The sequence below is a fragment of the Melanotaenia boesemani genome, chromosome 18 (assembly GCF_017639745.1).
Source record: "Melanotaenia boesemani isolate fMelBoe1 chromosome 18, fMelBoe1.pri, whole genome shotgun sequence".
Lineage (NCBI taxonomy): Eukaryota > Metazoa > Chordata > Actinopteri > Atheriniformes > Melanotaeniidae > Melanotaenia > Melanotaenia boesemani.
Window position 1 is genome coordinate 345,690 of NC_055699.1, and position 21,854 is coordinate 367,543.

General features: G+C 45.1%; 1 protein-coding gene across 5 annotated transcripts in view; it reads right to left on the reverse strand.

The window, feature by feature from the left end:
• Nucleotides 1-21,854, reverse strand: part of znf438 (zinc finger protein 438) — a 57,303-nt gene that overhangs the window by 9,716 nt on the left and 25,733 nt on the right. The window contains exons 2-3 of one of the 5 annotated variants that reach the window (XM_041968256.1): nt 8,782-8,855; nt 8,169-8,564 (exon numbers count right to left, since the gene is read on the reverse strand). The exons of 1 other annotated variant lie outside the window; for it this stretch is intronic. In XM_041968256.1, coding sequence (XP_041824190.1) covers nt 8,169-8,271 — 103 coding nt within the window. In that variant the 5' untranslated portion in view covers nt 8,272-8,564; nt 8,782-8,855. Of the gene's footprint in view, nt 1-7,928; nt 7,978-8,086; nt 8,565-8,781; nt 8,856-21,854 lie in introns of those variants that run through there. 3 more of the 5 variants (XM_041968258.1, XM_041968259.1, XM_041968257.1) reach the window with 3 other exon arrangements.

Here is a 21,854-nt window from a genome sequence, read left to right on the forward strand (position 1 = left end):
ATTGTGGGACGCATCAATAACAACGATGAGTCGGAATACAGAGAGGAGGTGGAACACCTGGTGCAGTGGTGCAGAGAAAACAACCTCTGCATCAATGTGAAGAAGACCAAGGAGATGGTGGTGGACTTCAGGAAGGATAAGCGCCCTACTCCTCCCCTGCACATCGGAGGAGTAGCTGTGGAGGTGGTCTCCAGCTATAGGTACCTGGGTGTGCACATAACCGAGGACCTCACCTGGAACACCAACACTTCCCAGCTGGTCAGGAAAGCACACCAGCGCCTCTACTTCCTTAAGAAGCTGCGGCGAGCCGGACTAGGGAGCGCTGTCCTGAGGAGCTTCTACCGCTGCGCGGTGGAGAGCGTCCTCTGCACCTGCATCACTGTGTGGCACGGCAACTGCACCGCTGCTGAGAGGAAGGCTCTGCAGAGGGTGGTAAAGGCTGCACAGAGGACTATAGGGAGCAGCCTTCCCACCACCTTAGACCTCTACACAGCACGATGCAGGGGGAGGGCCCTCCGCATCATGAAGGACTCCACCCATCCAGCACATGGACTTTTCCAACCCCTCCCCTCAGGCAGGCGGCTGAGATGCATAAGGAGCAAGACCACCAGGTTCAGGAACAGCTTCTTCCCTGAAGCTGTCAGACTGCTGAACTCTTGCCATGCCTTGTAGACTCCTCCCCACCTCCCACTCCGACAAACAGACCTGCACTGCAAACACTTTACCCCCCCCCAGGGGAGTTCCTGTCCACATGTTTACATGTTTACCTGCTGTCCATATAAGTGCAATATCATTAATATTAATATCAGAAGTGTTATACTTTGGACTATCACTACCTCATGCACATACATACTTGCACATATTTATCTAGGCTGCACATGCAAGCTGTTTATATTCTATTGTATTTAGCTTATATTCTATTTATATTTAGCCTATATTTCTATTTTTTTTTTTTCATGTCTTATTTTATTTCACTTATTGCCCTCCTTCTTATGGCTCAAACCGGGACCTCAGTTCTAATTTCGTACCATAAACATGTAAATGTGAGCTGGTATGACAATAAAGTTCCTTGAATCCTTGAATAAAAAGAGATGTTACATAAATCGATATCAAATTGGATTCAATCTAAATCAAATCCGGCTGTTGTGAATCAAACTGAAGTCATTGGTGACATCGAGCCTCGGTTATTGTTTGTTACTGAGGGGATTTAACTGCAGCGACACTTCTTGGCCACTTTCTATATTATATATTATGTTTCTATATTATTTGGTTATGTTGGCATGAAAAGGTAGAAAGAAAGAAAACTTAAAGACCTATGAGGACTGTTTATGTGATTTTAATAGTTTAATAATATTTGTAATATTGTGATTGTTCTCTGACAATTATCATACCAAAAACATAAATATTCATACCTTTTCTAGTCAAATATCAAAGACACTTCAGAGTTTTGTTTTGTCTAAACTAACGTCAGAAACTCGCCTGGCTCGGGTCTGTAGGTGAGCTTCTCCGATGACTCGCGTTCAGGAATCTGAGCCGTCTGCTTTCAGGAAGTTTAACAGCTGCGGGCTGGATGAAAACTCACCACACGTCAGGAGCCATCAAGGTCCACACTTCTTTTCTAACTTGTCTTGAAGAATCAACTCTTGAAACTGTGGCAGTAACTGAAGGTGATAACATGGGAACACCATAAGGTTTCAGAACTCAGGTGTACTTTCAGTGATGAGAGTGATGCAGAAAACTAGTTACTTGCTTCCTTCTTATGGGCGATCATCACGGCTTCAGACAGTCTGGCTGGTGTGGAACGGGCAGTGTGGGGAGTCCGTCCTTATCCTGTCTACTGGCTTCACGCCGTGATCCACACTCTTCCCCGGATAGCTCCTCCACTGGCCTAACAAGCACATGGACTCCATCCCTCTGTTCTGCAGACAGATGAGAGGCTGACGTTCCTGCCATCATCCGTGTCCAGGAAAGGCCGGTGAGCTGTGGTAACAGGCAGTCTGAGTCATCTTCGGGATGAGATGTTTAAAAAGGCCGAGTGCTTCGTGGTCTCAAGAAAATCAGTGGATTTAAACTCTGGAGCGTTCAGAGATTTTAGATGGCTTTTCAGCCTGAGCCAAAACAAATTCCTCAAAGCAGTTTGACTTCAACGATGGAAACAGACACGTGTGGCCTCACTAAACCATGTCGACCAATTTAATTAGCCAATAAAGTTATAGGAGACACTGCATGTAAAACATGGATAACAGCTCCTGGCCTGCAGGGCTCAGAGGGAACCTGGATTCATCATCGCTGCTGAAAACGCCACACAGCGAGGAAACAGCTGCACGGGGAGGTCGCAGACGCTCGATTCCCAACGCCAGCCGCTCTAATCTTCCTGGGGTCGGAGGGCAGAGCGAGGGTGAAGCAAAAACCTGCTTTCTGGAGAAAATGTGAGAGACTGAGGGGTGTTTGTGATCCACAGACAGATTATCAGGCGAAAGGGCAAGGATCTGTTTGAAACTGGTCAGGGTTGAACGGGAGGGCAGCGTGAGGACGGACTTCCACCTGGAACAGGACCACAGCTACGCCTACAGAGACACATCAGCCCTGAAACCTGGAACGGGTCACATGAGGAGCTGGTCAAGCCAAGACTAATCAGCTGATCAGCCAAAACAACCACCCAATTGTTGGCCAGTAATTAAATTTAGTGAGGGGTGAAATGCTGCTCTATGAAATGTCAAAACACGGAGAGGATGGAGGTTTGGGTAACTCGATGCATCCTCAGATTCTGCTTTGTTTCCCTGTTTTAATCCCAGCAGCCAGGATCTCAACACGTCATGAAAAAGTTTGGCCTTGTAATGAAATGAGGAGGAGCAAGCAGACAATGATCTGATCAGAGAGCAGGGCAGAGCGGTGGACGCTGTTATCTGCCTCCAAGGTGAGAGCAATGCTCATCTGGGACTCACAGATAGGGCCTGGGGATGGGGGCAGGCTCCCCCAGCTTTTAGCCCAGATGAAAGGCCAGGATCTGGGATAGATAAGAGAGCAGATCACAGGGCGTCGGGGCCAGTGAGCTGAGAGAAGCCATGTCCAGCGGCCATCTTTCTCTCTCACACACAGCATGTACGATCTGTAAGTTGTGCAGCCAACGAGATGAGGGATGATGTTAGAACAGAGAAATAAACACTGTGCTAGTTTCATCCCTGCATTCGTTGTATCTGTGCTCGATTCTCCTGCCTGCATCCGTGCACGCAGCTGATCTCTGCACACGCGTGTGCTGCTGTGTATGCGTGCAGAGGAGCTGGATTCTGCAGCGCGAGCGGTCATGAGGAAAATGAAATCAGTGTTTGCACGGTCCTCCTTTCATCCCTGAGCCTGGCTGAACGAGACGGCCGAGGGGGTAACGCACACACAAAAAGTGGTGATTGAGCAGCATCCAGCTGCTTCATTTTCACCAAAAAACAAACAGCGAGGTGCTGCAAGAGAACGTCACCGCTGCATATGGTCTTCTCTGCATCCACACACACTCACACACTCCCGTATGTCATCCACTGTCACCGGAGCAAATCAATGGCAGCGAGAAATCCATTCCAATTAGGATGGGCTGCTCTCTGCTGTATGTGGATGTAGATGAATCAATACAGAAATCCCACTGCTCACCTGCTGCAGCTTTGTGTTCTGTTGCCGCTGACAACCCCTGACCGTACCGTTAGAAATAAGGAGACTAAATCACTGTCAGCAGATTTAAACTATGTGAGGAACAGAAACTCCGGCTGCACAACGCTGGACCGCTGACATTAAAGAGAGCAGGATGCTGTAAACCACAGCAACCCCTGACCTCTAATCTGGGGTCCAGCAAGGCCAAAAAGTCGTAACAGGCCTGGAGAGAAATATGAGCGCATGCACAGAGTCACGTGCACACCGATGACACGTCCAGCTCAGACTCAGAGGCGTTGAAGTGGAGCTGAGGTGACAGCAGTGTGTTCAGATGCATGTAAGCATGGAGAGGGGTGTGTGCAGGATCTGCAGAGCTAGCGTACCAACACCCCCCTCAGGCAGCCGGCGCTCCGCAGGCCGTTCAGGCTCAGCTCTAAACCCTCTGCTGACCTTTCCCTCCACTGTGACATTTGGACTCCTGGATAGGTCAAACAGCACTAAAGAGTGGTGGAAGGTGTGGAGGGAAGGCCGATGCGAGCAGGAATCTCACGGTTATAGATTTTCTTTCCATGACTATTGTCAGAGAAATAATCATGATTAAACCCTCCTCACAGGTCTTTAAGTTTTATTTCTACGTTTTGATGCCAACATGATAAAATAAGAAAGTAAATTTACCAAGAAGTCTCCCCTCTGCTCTGTAAACAATCAATAAATCCAACATATAAACTCTGGATTTCTCTCAGAGGAAACAAATGGAAAGGCTAGATGACCGCTACCTGGACTTGGGAGGCTTTTTCCTGTAAACTACGTCCAAAAAAATGCTTTTTTTTGGGGACATTTCTTTTGAACCCGAGTAGAGAGTTTAGAACCTCTGGAAAAGCGTCCAGCTAGCTTTGACTTCCAGCAGAATAGCTGCTGCTTGACAGACGACTGGAACTGTGGAAACAGATGGTTACTTGTGAGGGACCATCACTCCTGCCATGTCCTACTCGGACACGCCGCTTCTGCAACTCGCAGTGAAGCAAACAAAGCAGCACACGAGGGAAAACGTGGATCTCCATGCTGGTTGCACTGATCTGCTGATACGGTTTAGACATCATCTTTTCTGGAAAGTGAGTCTTTATGAGTAATTAATCATGGAGTTTAATAGCGCGATTAATTGTGAAATCAAATAATCTTGATATCTCCTGGTCGACTAAATGACAGGAGGCTTAGGAACGACAAGGGCCCTGTTCAGACCTGCTGCAGGAGGGGCGGGTTTAATGGAAAAGTTTAATTTTAGTCCTTCAGACCACTTCAGATCATCGTTCCGATCAGACTCTGTGATATCCGAGGCTGCTATGCTAACATGCAGAAAGGTGGCCCTGCAGAGCAGCTGCAGACCCTGACGGCATCCCCCATGTCCCGCTGGTTTAAAGCCAACAGAGCTGCGGCACATGTCACCTTATCAGGTAAAATGACCCAACATGGTATGAGTTTCTCCAATCATTTCATCGAACAAACACGCGTTCCAACCTCTGCATCTCCAGAGTTTAAGAAGCAGAACAAACCGCTTTCTATCTGCTGCTCTGCAAAGAGAAGGCTCTGACTGGGACGCTGAGAAAACACCTGAGCTCCCAGTCCCACCTTAATGATCACTCAGTGCAGCGGGAGGGAGGAAGGAAGGTGCTAGCTTGCTAATTTTGGCGCTCAGCATCTCAGATGAAACACTAGAGAAGGCAGAGGGGAGGCGGGAAACTTCTCCATCGCTGCATCGTGTCTTTCTACCCATCATTACACCCTTCATCCGGAGCGAGACGGTCTCTCAGCACTTTGATTCACTGATTCATTCCTGCCTCTCTTCCCGTCTCCCTCGGTCCGACTCTTTCATTCTCACCTCCCTCCCATCTGACGGTACCTGAGTAAACAGCGCTGTGTGCCATGATGCTAATTAGAGCAGGTTCAGGGACGTGATGAGCCCCAAGACAGAAAAACAGCAAGGTAGGGAGGAGAAGAGATAAGATGGAGAGGGTGGAGGAAACAACACACACACACATAGAAACACACAAAACACCTGAGCACTGAAGGACGGAGTGGTTTCCACCTCAACTGCTGGAAAGTAAGGGGCTACGAGACCACCAGAGAGGCAGCACGTGGCAGAAGAAGAGGGAACGCTGCAAACTTCCTTAATGACGGCTGCTCCTAGAAACACGGCGGAGATCAAAAGAATATGCAGATGATCCCACAGCTCTCCTCCCGTTGAGGTGAGCCTGCGCTTCTAAAAGCAGGTCAATGCGAGGCGCCTCGCTCCTCTTTAACGTGGGACGGCCTCTCCTGGAGGAATCAGCTGCAGCATCTCCAGGTGAGAGGGTAATACTACAAAGCAGAGGTGAACACTAACAAGCACATTCACACTTGGTGGCAAAGCAGAGCAAACGTACAGTCCTGCCAGCTGAGTGTGTAAAACTGGCCTGAAAATAAACCCAGAAACAAAAGCAGAGAAAAACTGGGAGCTCTTTCGGGTCTCTGACCTGTGCCATGTTTCTTTACAGAGGGACCTGGAAATGCTTCCTCCGTCAGCAGTAGGCAGGATGCTGACGTGGGGTTTGGTTGAAAATCTAACGCAGGAGAGAGCATCACCCATTAATCTGAGGAACCTCAGCTCTTTTACCTGCCTCCATCAGGTGGAGCCAGGACATAAAGTTTGTTCTTCCCATCACAGGATGGTTACTCCTTCACTGAGGATTTTAAAAAACCTCTGTGCATTTCCACCAATGATACCAGAGTAAAAAAACCTTCCCCACTTTCCCTGTGGAGAAAGTGGAGCTAGAGCAGTGTTTCTCAATCCTGGTCCTCAGGGACCACTGCCCTGCATGTTTTAGTTCTTTCCAACTCCAGAACTCCTGATTCAGATTCATTGAACTGCTCGTCAAGTTCTCTGCAAACCTGCTAACGAGCCATTCAATTGAGTCAGGTGTGTTAAAGATGGACACCTCAAAACATGCAGGGCAGTGGTCCCCGAGGACCAGGATTGAGAAACACTGAGCTAGAGGAAGCGGACGGACAACGAGGTCCGGGCTGAAACAGTCTGAACGTAGACGTCTTGTTCTCGGTTCAGTTGTTTTACTTTGACAGGTTGGGAACGATTCACACTTACATGAGACCGTCATCACATCACTATGACTCCGGACCATAAAGAACCAGGATGGTGGACCAGATCGAAGAAAACAATGCACAGACAGCTGATCATGTAATTACTGACAACTCTGTGTACGGTGACACCTTCACTTCTTGGGCTGTAAATGATGTGACAGAAGATTCTCTGAGCCTGAAAAGCAGAAATACTGAAGTACCTTTGGCTGCATACACTTCATCCCCGATGAATTGTGTGACGTAAGACATTCACTGAGGTTTTACTGGTAATAACAAACCATTTCCTCCAAATCACACAGGAACTAATTCAGGAAAATGAAAGAAACTGAGACGAGCAGCTGAAGTAGGTCTGACCACCGCATCAACAAACGGTATCGGACTGATTACAAGAAACTTTCCAGAAAGAAGCCGTGGTGGAAAAGCAGCCCCGCAGATTACTTAGAAATCTTTTACTCTGGTAAAAGATTCAGTTCTGGGTAATAAAGATCCTGGAAATGTTGGTGGAAAACCTTAAATGGCTGATGGCAGATAAAGGTGACCCGGGGGAAGTAGACCCAGTAGAGCTAGTCAGAATGAAATCAGACTATGACTGAAGTCCAGGATCGCCCTCATTCAGGAGGACCTGGTGGCTGTAAGTCCTGCTTACACACTTTTATTCTTCTAGGATTTATTCTACGGTAGAACAAACTCAGGAGTACTTTTACCAACATGTTTGGACAAAACCACTTTTCTGCTCTTCAGGCCATTAAAATACAAAAAACTGTGTTTTTGTCTGTTTTTTTTAACTTTTGACAATTTACTAAGCATTTTTACTTTAAAGTTAATTCCAACCTTTTTATAAGTGAAATGTGGTCTTTATCCCAGACCTGCTCATGTTTACTGTTGCTGCAAGACACTGCAGATCAGGTCCGAACATTACAATTTCCTTTGGGGTAGGAACTATTTTTCACTCATTTCATTCATGCACAAACAAGCTGCAGTCAAGCTGGTTTCCTTCGCTTGCTGGTGCCGTCGGTGCAACAGGCAGAACAAATAAGAATACATTTAAGGAGATATTGGTGAACGAGGTACAACAGTGACCACATATCAGCATCCTTGTTCATTCTTCTTCTGCTCCACTCGTGCAAAGGTAGTACTGCACCATCACACCCTCAAAGTACCTGAAACCTGCATCTTCTGTCGACAGTAACGACAACAAGAGGAGAACTTCTGATCAGAGAACCGGTGCTGCATGCTGTGGTGGCAAAACTCACCCCAGCGGCGACGACGTCAACTTTAAACTGAATTTAACTAGAAGAAGATCAGAAAATCAGCCTGCCTGAGGAAGTCTCTGTGTTTGGAGTCCATCTGCTGAGCCATTAAAACGCCAGATAATGCTCAGTGTCAGGATCAAAGCCCACCTCCGACCACGACGGCCACTGATGCTGCTGCTGCTTTGAGCCGACGTGTGATCCTGTCTTGCCACCTGAAGACAATATGTAATGTTGCAGCAAGATGCTTCATGATTAAAAGACGTCCCAGATTAGGGCCACATTGGCCATGACAGGGGCGGAGAAAACTTTGCCGTTACACGGACTTGCATAAGCTTTTAATCTCCCGTTAAGTCTGACAGCATCACCGATGGAGAGACTGGAGAGCAGGCGGATCACTGGGCAGCCGAGGCTGAGGAGGAGGAGGGAAGTCAGGGATGGAACTGCTGGACAGATGAGCTACTTTTTATAATGAGGTCAGTGTGAGCTGTGGGATTTTCTTCTCCGGGGAAACACAGCGGTCCTCCTGAGAGGGATGGCCTCCGTCTGCAGGAGGACGGAGAAGATGAGGACGTGTCAGAGTGAAGCTTCGCTGGCTTTTTAGGTCTGCCTCTGAAATCAGCTGATGATGAATTATGAAACATGACATTTCAGCTCTCGCATCTCTTCGTCTGAAAACAGCTGCTGTTTTACTTTTACGTGAGGACCTGAATACACTGCATCTAAGCTGCTGTGGGATCAGTAACGTTCATCATGTCTTTACCAGCAGAATGAGAACTTCCTCCTCAGCTGCTCCCTGGCTCCTCCTCTTCCTGCTGCTGCCCCTCGCCACAGCCCCTGGAGAAAAAACATGATTTGAATGGTAGAGTTCACAAGAAGAGAAATTCAACAGCTTGACGTGCAGTTAGAAAAGGTCTGAAAGATCATCTAAAGTCATCATCGGCAGAATTAAATAAAGCGACAGCCGGTTCTGATCGGCGTCGTGAGGGTCGCTGAGCAGATGGATGGACCACCTGCAAGGTTCGTGGTTTCCAGCCATGTGACCGCAAACACTGAGGAGGCTCAGAAAGTCTTTGGGTTGTAAGGTGGCTGGTTTAGAAGCAGAAAGGTTTGTTTCCCTCTCATTTTATCACATTTAAAATTATAATAAAGTTAGAATTATTTCATATATAAATAAAAATGGAGAATAAAAATATTTTAAAAATTAAATAAAAAGAATAAAAATCAGAAAAATAGACCACATGAATAAGATTATTATTATTATTTAAGTATTTTTAAATGAAAAATTTTAATATAAAATATTTATTAATAAGTAATTACATTTAATAAAATTGCATAAGAATAAAAAATGAGTAAAATAAAAATAAAATAAAAACAGCAAATAAAAATAAATAAAAGGTCAAACAGCGAATTGAGCTGTAAAGATAATTTGCAGCAATAAATCGTGTAAAAACATAATTAGAATGTTATTAGCAGTTTTTCATGCCTTCGTTAACCCTTCTGAGCCCATTTTTACCTTTAAATATCACATTAAAAACCACTAACCATCCCCACGTTTGGCTTCCAGCTCAACCGCCATAAGAGCATCTGTTTTTCACATTAACCCGCTTTATTAACATCCTGGACCCCAAATTACACGAAATAATCAGCTCCAGACTGAAGAGTAACATCAGCTGATTAGACCACTTTTTCTGTCATGAAATGTTTGAAAGACATCTGCCCATCCCGTTCCACTTTTATGCTCGGACACGGTGCATATTTCATGCACCATCATTAAAAGAGCCTCATCTCCAGTTTGTTATGGTCTATCAACGTAAAACAACTTGTTACATAATGCAGAAACTGGAGGATCCAGGATGGATGGAGGCAGAAAGGAAGAAACATTGAAGTGGAAACCCTTGCAGGTAAAGACCTGCAGATTGGACAGGACCTGAGATGGTTGCCATCTCCAGCTAGACCACCAGAGGGCAGTAATTATTCCGCGCTGTGACTTTAACATGAAGATTTAATATGATTTAATCATTACCACCTAAATGATACAGACTGTTTACCAGCATGGGGCCATGCAGATCAGTACATAGCTGCAGAAATGTCGTTTACACACCAACAGCATGGCCTGCACCACACACACACACACACACACACACACACAGCTTTCTTGCAGCCCCTCGCGCCCTCTAAATGCCTGTCGCTTTGGCCTCCATTAAGCTGAGCGCGCTCGTTTAGCCAGCAGTGTCTCTCCGGTCGGGACGCAGGCTGCCCACTCAGTCACATCCAGCCGTATTAAATAAATAAGGAGCGCTCCTGTGTGTAAATTATTCATTTAACACGCCTCATCCTCTTCCAACAACCTTGTTAGAGCGGCTGAGGAGCGGAGGGGGTGCGTGGCGGGAGCGCGTGGCGGGGGCGCGTGGAGGGGACGACGCAGCAGAACCTGCGGTGCATCCCGCGCTCGTGGTGCGTTCAGATGGAGGGGCTAATTCGCCCTGACACCTCCTTTGTTTCAGGCAGAAAAAAAGAGCGCACGCGCACACACATACGCACGCACGCAGTTACATGTTCACTCACAGGGACGTGCACAAACTTAGAGAAAGAGCAAAGGGAAGGACTTTTTCCTGCATATTCACAGAATAATCATCCTGGTTGTCTGGATAAATTATGTAGAAATGGGAGTTGAGGCCACGCGATGCTGAAATGTGATTGTTGGGATGTTTTTGAGACAACACAGCGAGTCATCTGCCTGGAACAGGCCGACATTAATGAGCCAGGATGGGGACAGAGAGGAAAATGCTTACCCTCAACAAGCCACCTTTGTGTAAATTAAGCTCCAGGACAAATGCACAGCACCTCGTGTCAGAACGCGTTCATAGCAGCTTGGAAAATGGTTTCAATCAGCTGAATAAATGCACTAAAATGCTTCATTAGTCTGTCCATGTGCAGGACTGAAGTGGAGCTTGTCTTTCATTGTGAAGTTTGAAGTAAGACCATTTAACGCCCAGCTGCTTGTTTCTCTCTGATTTCTGATGCTGATGTTCTAAAATTTCCAAAGAGTAGGCCTAAACCCTGATGGCCGCTGAGCAGGTCTTACTGGGAGTAAGGCTGGGCAGAGACCAGCTCGGCCGACCCCTACGGTGGGATTAGTGTGTCTGAAGCCCCTGCGCATTACAGAGGCTCACGATGCTGCGACGTGCAGCAAACTCCACCATGTCCTGCCAACAGCTCCCGTCTGAGTCTGCAGCTTCATGATGTGCAACCACTCTGGATGTTCTCATCTGATTTCAGTTTCACAATGAAAAAGAGATTTGAAATGCTTTAAAAGGGAGCCTTGGAGTTTTTCAACATTAAAGTTTATGCTTCCCCACCCAAAGAGCACCTGTAGTAAATGCAGTGCTAAATGAACTGCAGCTTCATCATCATGTGACTTAAAGTCGAGCTTCAAAGATCTGCTGAAAAACTTCTGAACCCATTTCAGCCTCGTGATGCTTCGCTGCACAGCTCCTCTGGTGATGGGTCCCTTTCTTTCTAGTAAACAAGAAGAGCTGACTCTGGCCGGGAGACCGACTCTTCAGAAGCGCTGGGACTTTATTTTGATTGACATGATAGGCAGCCAATAACATACGATGAAAGATTATGACATTATGTGAGAGGAGAGGGAATACGCTCAGAAGAGCAAGATGGGGAAATGCATTTAAATGAGTGTGTTGAAAAACAAAAGGAAGAAATTAGTGAAACTAAAGGATCATAAAGTTCAGACTGGTTGTCATTTATATGATTCGCTTGTTGTGACTGTTCAGTTAACAGGTTTGATTAAAGTGGCACCGTTTAACTTTCTGACATGACTGGACGAACAGGGGAAAGAGAGAGAGAAGACAACATCTGACTGACTTTTACTAGCTGGAGAGGTCTCAGAGAAGAGACAGGGTTAACCTCGGGGCACCTTTAAAATAAACATGCACTGTTCAGGTACCAACACAGTACTCCTCATAAAAATATGTTTACTTTTTTACATCAGATCTTTTCAACAACTTCAGACCTCAGCATAGATATAAAAATTTTAATTAATTATTTTGTTTTTATGTCCTTTTTAATCATAAAAACTCTGTCTTAAACACAAGGTCAACAAAAATAACAAAAAGCTCATTTTGCCTTTTATTATTAATATTTCACATTCGTGTACACACACACACAAAATATATTCTTATCCACATTAGGGCAGCAACTATTATTCTGATGGTCGATTAGTCACCGACTATTAAAACGACTAGTCGACCAATCGGATTATTTATCTCATGATTATTATAAATGGATCTTATTTCACTTTCAGCTTTGAAATCTTGCATGAGGTTATTAAGTAAGTGCGACGTTCCTCCTCTTTAAGTGTTCGAGCATTGCAGACGTACTTCCGTGGTACACAAGGTCCACTTTACAAATCACACATGTAAAGCGTGTGCAGAATTATTAGGCAAATGAGTATTTTGACCACATCATCCTCTTTATGCATGTTGTTCTACTCCAACCGGTACAGGCTTGAAAGCCTACTACCAATTAAGCATATCAGGTGATGTGCATCTCTGTAATGAGAAGGGGTGTGGTCTAATGACATCAACACCCTATATCAGGTGTGCATAATTATTAGGCAACTTCCATTCCTTTGGCAAAATGGGTCAGAAGAGAGATTTGACGGACTCTGAAAAGTCAAAAACAGTGAGATGTCTTGCAGAGGGATGCAGCACTCTTAAAATTGCCAAGCTTTTGAGGCGTGATCATTGAACAACCAAGCGTTTCATTCAAAATAGTCAACAGGGTCGCAAGAAGCGTGTTGAAAAAACAAGGCGCAAAATAACTGCCCATGAACTGAGGAAAATCAAGCGTGAAGCTGCCAAGATGCCATTGGCCACCAGTTTTGCCATATTTCAGAGCTCCAACATCACTGGAGTGCCAAGAAGCACAAGGTGTGCAATACTCAGGGACATGGCCAAGGTAAGGAAGGCTGAAAAACGACCACCACTGAACAAGACACACAAGATAAAACGTCAAGACTGGGCCAAGAAATATCATAAGACTGATTTTTCTAAGGTTTTATGGACTGATGAAATGAGAGTGAGTCTTGATGGGCCAGATGGATGGGCCCGTGGCTGGATCAGTACAGGGCAGAGAGCTCCACTCCGACTCAGACGCCAGCAAGGTGGAGGTGGGATACAGGTATGGGCTGGTATCATCAAAGATGAGCTTGTGGGACCTTTTCGGGTTGAGGATGGAGTCAAGCTCAACTCCCAGTCCTACTGCCAGTTTCTGGAAGACACCTTCTTCAAGCAGTGGTACAGGAAGAAGTCAGCATCGTTCAAGAAAAACATGATTTTCATGCAGGACAATGCTCCATCACACGCATCCAAGTACTCCACTGCGTGGCTAGCCAGAAAAGGTCTAAAAGAAGAAAAAATAATGACATGGTTGTTCACCTGATCTTAACCCCATAGAGAACCTGTGGTCCCTCATCAAATGTGAGATCTACAGGGAGGGAAAACAGTACACCTCTCTGAACAGGGTCTGGGAGGCTGTGGTTGCTGCTGCACGCAATGTTGATCGTGAACAGATCAAGACACTGACAGAATCTATGGATGGCAGGCATTTGAGTGTCCTCGCAAAGAAAGGTGGTTATATTGGTCACTGATTTGTTTTTGTTTGGTTTTTGAATGCCAGAAATGTATATTTGTAAATTTTGAGTTGTTATATTGGTTTCCCTGGTGAAAATAAATAAGTGAAATTGGTATATATTTGGTTTTTGTTAAGTTGCCTAATAATTATACACAGTAATAGTCACCTACACACACAGATATCCTCCTAAGATACTAAAACTAAAAAAGCCCCACTCCAACTTCCAAAAATATTCAGCTTTGATATTTATGAGTCTTTTGTGTTCATTGCGAACATTATTTAACTTATCTTATTGTTATTTATTGCTTTCTATTTGTGCTTTTCCTGCACCTTGTTGCCTCTATTTTGCTTTGTACCTGTATATATTGTGTCTCGTGCTTGTCCTGCTTTACTGTTGGTGCTGTATTGCTGCTGGTACCCAAATTTCCCTGAGGATTCTCCAAAGGGATTAATAAAGTATTTCTATTCTATATCTATTCTAGTAGTTGTTCTATAATAAAATTAATCCTCAAAAACACCCTGTATTTAATTTATTTTATAAATTTAACGTGAAGTTATTCCAGACTTTTAATGTCCTCTGGCCCCGTTTTACTCCCTGGTCTGCCACCATAATGCACCTAAAAGGTACACGCTTAGATTTATTAGGCGTAAAACGTCATCAACTCCAAATATCAGTATATCCAGAATATGTGGTTATAATGGAAGTCAAAGGGCCAAATCGGTCTTTCATGTACATTTCTCCTGTTCTATATGTCTTAGAAAAATAGTGGTCCTGGAATTATAGTAGGATTATATTAGTATTATATTAGTCTTTTAACTGGACGAGACACTGAATGATAAAGAAGGTACGTTTGATCCATAACAGTTCCCCGAGGCTTAAGACGGATGCTGTCCATAGACTGTATATAAAAGATGGGCGGAGCCTCCGTGACGTCACCCGTCACCATCGCCATCTTGGCAGCGTCACGCCTGCCATCCCTCCTGGAAAATACAAAAATGGCCAAAGTGGCGGAGTTGAGATGGGGACTGTGAGTGTGGGGGTGGATGATTGACATCTATCAAACTCCGAGCTGCCTGTAGCTAAGAGCTAACCAAGCTAACGGTAGCTAACCAGCTAACGGTGGTAGGCGGGCTAAAGCTAAGGCGCGCTGTTAGCCGGCTAAAAACAGCAGTTGTGCTGCACTCTCCCTTCTTGCCACGGATACTGGATAACTGTCAATCAAAAGGACACGCCCCTAATTATGCCAAATTTCAACATTAAATAACATCTAAAAGGATGAGTTAGAAAAAAATTCACCCCCTCACAGTTGTCATGAAGGTAAACTTGACCTGTTAATCCTAAAATGGATTTTTGTACCAGGCTTTAAACATGTTTATTTCTGCTGTGAAGTTGGTCTGTTTAACATGGGAGTCTATGGGGATTTGCTCTGTTTTGGAGCCCCTAGTGGACGAGGGGGGAACTGCAACTTTTTGCACTTCCACATAGACTTCACATTTCACCGCCAGAGGTTGCCGCTTTGTGCTGTCTCTTCTCTGAGATCTCTCCAGCCTGTAAAAGTTAGTCCGATGTTGACTCTCTTCTTGTTTCTTGCTCTCCCTTTTTCTCTTTCTTTTCCTCGGTTCCTCCGATAAAGTTGTTTTGGTGTGCAATCAAAACAGCGAGTGTGTTGATATCTGGTTGCTAGCATGTGATGCAAAGGAAAGTGATGTAAAGCAAAATGCTGCTGTAAAGTGATGCTGCTTCACAGAAGAGAGTTGTGAAATGTGATGTCTGAACTTCAGGATGCTTTTGATGTTACATAGTGCTACTTCGAGCGTTGTTACTGACATTTGTAAATGCTTCCTCCTTAATCATGAATGAACCCTCAGAAAGAAAGTCGACACACCTGTGAATTAATACCTCTAAAAAGTGTATTACAAAGATAAATGTATATCCTAAAGGACTTTTGAAACAATGACGAACAATGACGAGTCTTTTAAGTTGACTTCACATGAAACTGACTGTGTGATTCAGCTTTATTTGAAAGAACTAAACAATCTGAGTGAGTCTGACTTAAGAGGTTCATAGAGGGTATCCCCCAACGTACTTCTATTTAAAATTCTTTACTCATCTCTGCGTATCTGGCCTGTACCACTACACGCCTTGTCCTCTGAGCACTTTCACCTAATGGTATGATCCTTTTCTTTCCTCTTTGTTGATTGGCAGCATGAGGTGCCCATCAAAATAAAGTCCCGCCCCTTCTGAAGATCTGGCTCTCTTCTCTTAGAGCTCTTCATGAACGCCAAATCGCTAGTTTGGAGCTGAAAGACCAGGTTCCAAGCAGCCTAGCTAAAAGTACCGAATCTTTAAAAACAGCTGGACTTCCCATCACCGAGCTCCTCTCAAATCCCATCCGTGTCTATATACTTAAATATAGTAGGTAAAGTTAAGTCCTTAACATTACCTTATAAACAAGCAGCTTTTCCAGATTTCTTTTAATCTGCAGGCAGAACATGAAGACAAAGTGTGAGGTGTCCCACAGCTGCAGAGCTGGAGCTTAAATTAGCCTAAACCACATGAAAAGCTGAAGTCTCTATTCCAGGCCGGGGCGGGAAAATTATAGCCCTGTTCCCTCTACTCTAGCATTAAACCTCAATTAGCCCAAAAGTACGCCAGTGATGTCATCAGCAAGGGCCCTGGAAATAAGATGAGCTTTTCTATACAGCAGCACAATCGTTCACAAACCAAACCACCTCAAACTTCCTGGTCCTTCCACGCTGCAGCACAGAAACTTCATCCCTTTGGAGTGAAGGGGATGCTCTGGGAATGCAGCCTGGAATAACAAAAGCACCACAAGTTGTGGCCTGGAAAGGCTAAATTTAACAGGAATTTTAATCCTGAGTCGTGACTGCAGTTTTCCCAAGAGATGAGAGGTCAGAGAGGTAGGATAAGAAAAACTCTGCTGTGACCCCCAGCGACCTGGCAGGAGACAGGAGGAGGAGGAGGGTGATGGACCTGGATCCTATCCAAACACTGCCCTGACCCAACCACACGGCTTCAGAAGATGGAGGACATTTCTCAGCCCCATTTAGTTTTAGTTTCAGCCTCAACTAAATCAAGACAAAAGGTTCTGAAATAACTAGAATTTGTGGAGCAACACGCAGCGATAGCTTGTTGTTTCTGTGACTGAAGGCTGGCTGCAGAGTCGTGTTCCTCCATGATGCTCGTAGGCACCACCTTCTACCTCTTTTCTGTCACTGAAACGGCCACTCCCCACGTCCACTGAATAATGCATCACAGCTCCCAGCAACTTCTAACCAGTTGTTCAACAAAAAGCTACCGAGGTCCTCGCAGGTCCTCCTTTGAGAAGCTCTACCTGAAGCGATGATGGCGCTCACATCTTCAAAGATCAGTCAGTCACACCACAGATTGTCAGAACCACCCAGTGGGTCTACAAACTGCTCCTCATCTCTCACAGGTGCTGAGAAAAAGGGGCTGGGGCTCACATTTCTCAGAAAGTGGAACAGATTTTTCTTTTTTCTTCTTAGCCATGCTCCGACAAAAACTTTGAGCAGGGGTGGAGGCGGCGATGGGGGTGGTTGGAGATCAAACGCTTACAAGTTCCTGGCGAGCGGACCCAATCAGCTGAGGGGGCCAAGGCGAGGAGGAGAGACAAGCACTTCCCTTATAAATTGATCCCACTGAGACCCTCAAGGTTCCCCTCGCAGGACTCGCAGAAAAGCGAAAAAATCTAACCCTGTGGATCTGACGAGGAACTGGGAGGGGAGAAGGCGAAGAAGAAAGAGGTTTTCTTCTGGGGGAGAATTACAGAACAGAAAGGAACAGTGGGGGAGATCGAGGGAGGAGAGGAGAAAGGTGGGCTTATTCTCTGAGGGAGCATCCCTGCATCGCTGAGCGCCAGCAGGCAGAGCTGCTACCAAACCTGAGTTATACATCTGAAGATCCAGGCATCATCCACCCCAGCTGCTGGCAGCTAAAACACTGGATCGTTTCAACCTGGACAGAGATCAGACTCTGGATCAGGCCGCTGTCGTTATCCACACCGTGCTGGTCCTATCGGCATCACCCAGACAACCAACAACCTGCACAGCTGCCAGAACAAACGGCCACTATGAGGAGGATGGTTTAAAAATACAAGATGGAGCAGTAATCAGAGGACTGAAACAAAAAGTACACGGTTGTCACAAGTTAAGCAGATATATCACCGGCTAATATAATAATAACATATAATAATAATAATAATAATAATGATAAACTTCATTAATCCCAATTGGGAAATTAGCCTCTGCGTTAAACCCATCTCTAGATTTACTGGGGAGCAGTAGGCTGCCAGTTTCAGGTCCCAGGTGGTTCACCTTCGTGTCCAGTCTAGAGGTCGCTCTAACCTCTAGGCCACCACTCCCACAAGTGTTTGTTGTTTTGTCCTCAAATTTTTATTTATGAGTTATTTTATTTTTAAAAAGTACATAAAAGGTGTATATACATCACATAAATACATCACAGCTCCTTCTTCTTTGTTCCTTTCACTGCTCACATGGCAGCTGTACTGCTCAACACTGCCCCCACAGTTTCTGGTGGTACTAATATGTATACATACATTGTAATTTCCAAGTTTGCCTCAATGATACACGGGAGAAGAAAACGACACAGCTGCATTTTTTATAGAATGTTTAGATCATATATATTATTTATAAATGTTTTTATAGAATAGATAAAAACTGAACTAAACAAAATTAAGACAAGCATCACTGCATGTCTGTAGAAGTGAAATATTGTATGTGAAAAAACTGTTTTTTAATAAGTCATGCATCAGGGGTTAATCGGGCCAATCAAAATCAATTAGCATGACAACATCAGGCCAATTAAGTTTCTGTGGGCTCTAGTGGTCTTTATTGTGCAGTAGGTAGACAGAAAGGGGGTCAGCCATGGGGTGGGGGCTGGCGAACATGCAGAAAAGGGATCCATGTCAGGATTTGAACCTGGGCCAACTGCTACAAGGAGCTGTAGCCTGGGGCAGCTCTACCAGGTGATCCCACGAGCTTTTAGCCACAACGTAAACATATTTTTTCTCATCTTTCTGTTTTGTATTTATTCCTCCTGAATCTCAAAGGTTTTGTGATGGTTTAAGTAAATCCCCCTTTCCACCAAGAGTTCCTCAGTCCTTATACTGCTGGACCTGTCTGCTGCCTTTGACACGGTCAACCATCATATACTGCTCTCCAAACTCTCGGAGCTTGGCATCTCAGGATCTGTCCTCTCGTGGTTTATGTCCTACCTCACAGGAAGATCCTTCAGAGTATCTTGGCGAGGGGGCGTGTCCAGATCACATGGGCTGACAACAGGGGTGCCTCAGGGCTCGGTGCTCGGCCCTCTTCTCTTTTCACTATACACCTCCTCACTCGGTGCATCATTAGTTCTCATGGTTTCTCCTACCACTGCTATGCAGATGACACTCAGCTTTTCCTTTCTTTCCCACCTGATGACACAACGTCTCAATGTGAATATCAGCATGTTGCTGATATCTCCGCATGGATTCTATTCTATTCTATTCTACAGTCATTTAGCAGACGCTTTTATCCAAAGCGACTTACATTTGAGAGTAAGAACAACACAAGTATGAATTCAAACAAGATGGGACGTCATAATTAAGTGACTAGGTGCTGTCATGTAGTGCTAGTGCAGTGCATATTTTTTTTTTTTTTTTTTTTTTTTTTTAAGTCATTTTATTTAAATACAAGATCACGATTTCATCACACAATACCAACTTGGTCACAAGCGCACACAGCTTCTTCAGTACTTGGTTGAGCCAAAGAGCTGGACAAATCTTTCTAACTCATTTAGTTAAGGATGAAGGATCGCCATCTTCAGCTAAATCTGTCAAAGACCGAGCTTATTGTCTTTCCAGCCAATCCTTCCTTACCGCCACAGATAAGCGTGCAGCTTGAATCCATCACGCTTGTGCCTACGTCTTCTAGCAGGAATCTTGGTGTCATGGTAGACAACCAGCTGACATTTAAGGACCATGTTGTCTCTGTTTCCCAGTCTTGCCGATTTGCTCTCGACAACATCAGGAGGATCAGACCCTACATGACTGAACACACGGCCCAGCTCCTGGTCCAGGCTCTGGTCATTTCACGCATTGACTACTGCAACTCCTTACTGGCTGGCCTGCCTGCATGCTCAGTTAAACCTCTGCAGATGATCCAGAACGCAGCAGCACGTCTGGTCTTCAACCAGCCCAAAAGAGCTCATGTCACTCCGCTGCTAATTGCTCTTCACTGGCTTCCAGTTGCAGCGCATCAGATTTAAAGCTCTGCTTCTGGCTTACAAAACAATAACCCAAACGGCTCCGGTCTACCTCCACTCCTTAATCCAGAGCTACACTCCCTCTCCACAGTTACGCTCTGCCAGTGAAAGACGCCTAGTGCTCCCACCACAAGGTGGCGCCACATCAGTAGCTAGACTCTTCTCCTCTGTTGTTCCCCGGTGGTGGAACCATCTACCAAACTCCGTCCGATCCGCAGAGTCCTTATCCACTTTTAAAAGCAAGCTAAAGACTCAGTTGTTTAAGGAGCATTTCCACACTTAGCTTAACTAAATGAGTTAGACAGATTTGTCCAGCTCTTTGGCTCATCCAGGTACTGAAGAAGCTGCTGCACTTGGTTATTTTTTTACCCTGTCCTGTCTAGCTGTCTGCTGCACTTATGCCCAAGATGATGTTGTGTGATGAACTAGTGATTGTGAAAAAAAAGCCCTGCCTCTAGCGCTACACGACAGCACCTGGTCCACCTGAACTCGCAGCAGTCAGACTACCACTTAATGATGACGTTGATGTTCTTCCTCTCATATGTAAGTTGCTTTGCAGAAAAGCATCTGCTACATGACTGTAGAATAGAATAGAATAGAATAGAATAGAATAGAATAGAATAGAATAGAGTTCCGGTATCATGTTAGATTATCCATTTCCAGCTGACCTACTTTTCTGGGACACTTCTATTGGGGTCCAACATTACTGATCTGACCCTGAAGGGTGGAGCTTGACACACTGCAATCCACTGATTGGTCAAAAGAATCATCACTTCCTGTGAGACTCAGCAATAAAAACAAAGCAGGAACAGTTTTATGCGATGGATTTTTGTCATTTAAAGCCGCATGCCCAGGAAAAAGAACACAAACTGCTGGATGTGCACCATTCTCCTCCTTTTGTTTCTTGCCATTATCTTTGTTATAATTTAAGGAAGGCGTTGCACCGTTGACATCACACTATTACATATCTTATAGGCACGTTTTAGGTAGGCTTATATAAGCTATCCAGCTGATACCAGGTAGTCGGGGTTTACTGAACCAAGCCGTCATGAGCCAGACCCCTTAGTGGAAACGGGCTGAAGTGAGTCCTCATGCTGGTCTGTTACTTGCACTATAGGTGAAAACTCTGGGACTGCAGATGTAAAATAGCCATTTGGTACAACTCTGGTACATTTACAGTCTATTAATGTACAATGTCCCTGTCAAATAAGCCAATAAAATAAAAACAAACTCCAGCAGAAACAGCTGTTAATCTTCCCAGCTTCCGCCTCCGGACTGTGGTCAGGAATGATTCCTCCTGGGCTGAAGCTGCTGCTAGCTTTGGAGTTAACCTCCTTCTCTTTACAGCAGTGGTACAGCAGCCACAGGCAGCAACCGGAGGTATAAAACATCAGCTCCTCATCTCTGCATTGTCAACCATAACTCTCCTCCTGCCCTAAACAAAAGTCAGTCAGTGAAATAGTAATCAACTATTTGTGCCATTCAGCCTAACGGATCAACCGTTTAGTTGTGGACATCCTTAGTATGCATCAAAGAATCACCGGTGAATTTAACTCGTGTGGGGCAATAATAAAAATCTCACACTACAGAATCAGAGCCATGAGTTTCTCATCATTATTTTATAAAGACAACCTAGAAAACAGGGCTGCACGGTGGAGTGGTGGTTAGCACCGCAGCCTCACAGCAAGAAGGGCGCCGGTTCGAATCTCAGCTGGGGGGAGGTTCGAACCTTGAGGGTGGTGGCCTTTCTGTGTGGAGTTTGCATGTTCTCCCCGTGTATGCGTGGGTTCTCTCCGGGTTCTCCGGCTTCCTCCCACCGTCCAAAGACATGCATGTTAGGTTAATTGGACACTCTAAAATTCTCCCTAGGAGTG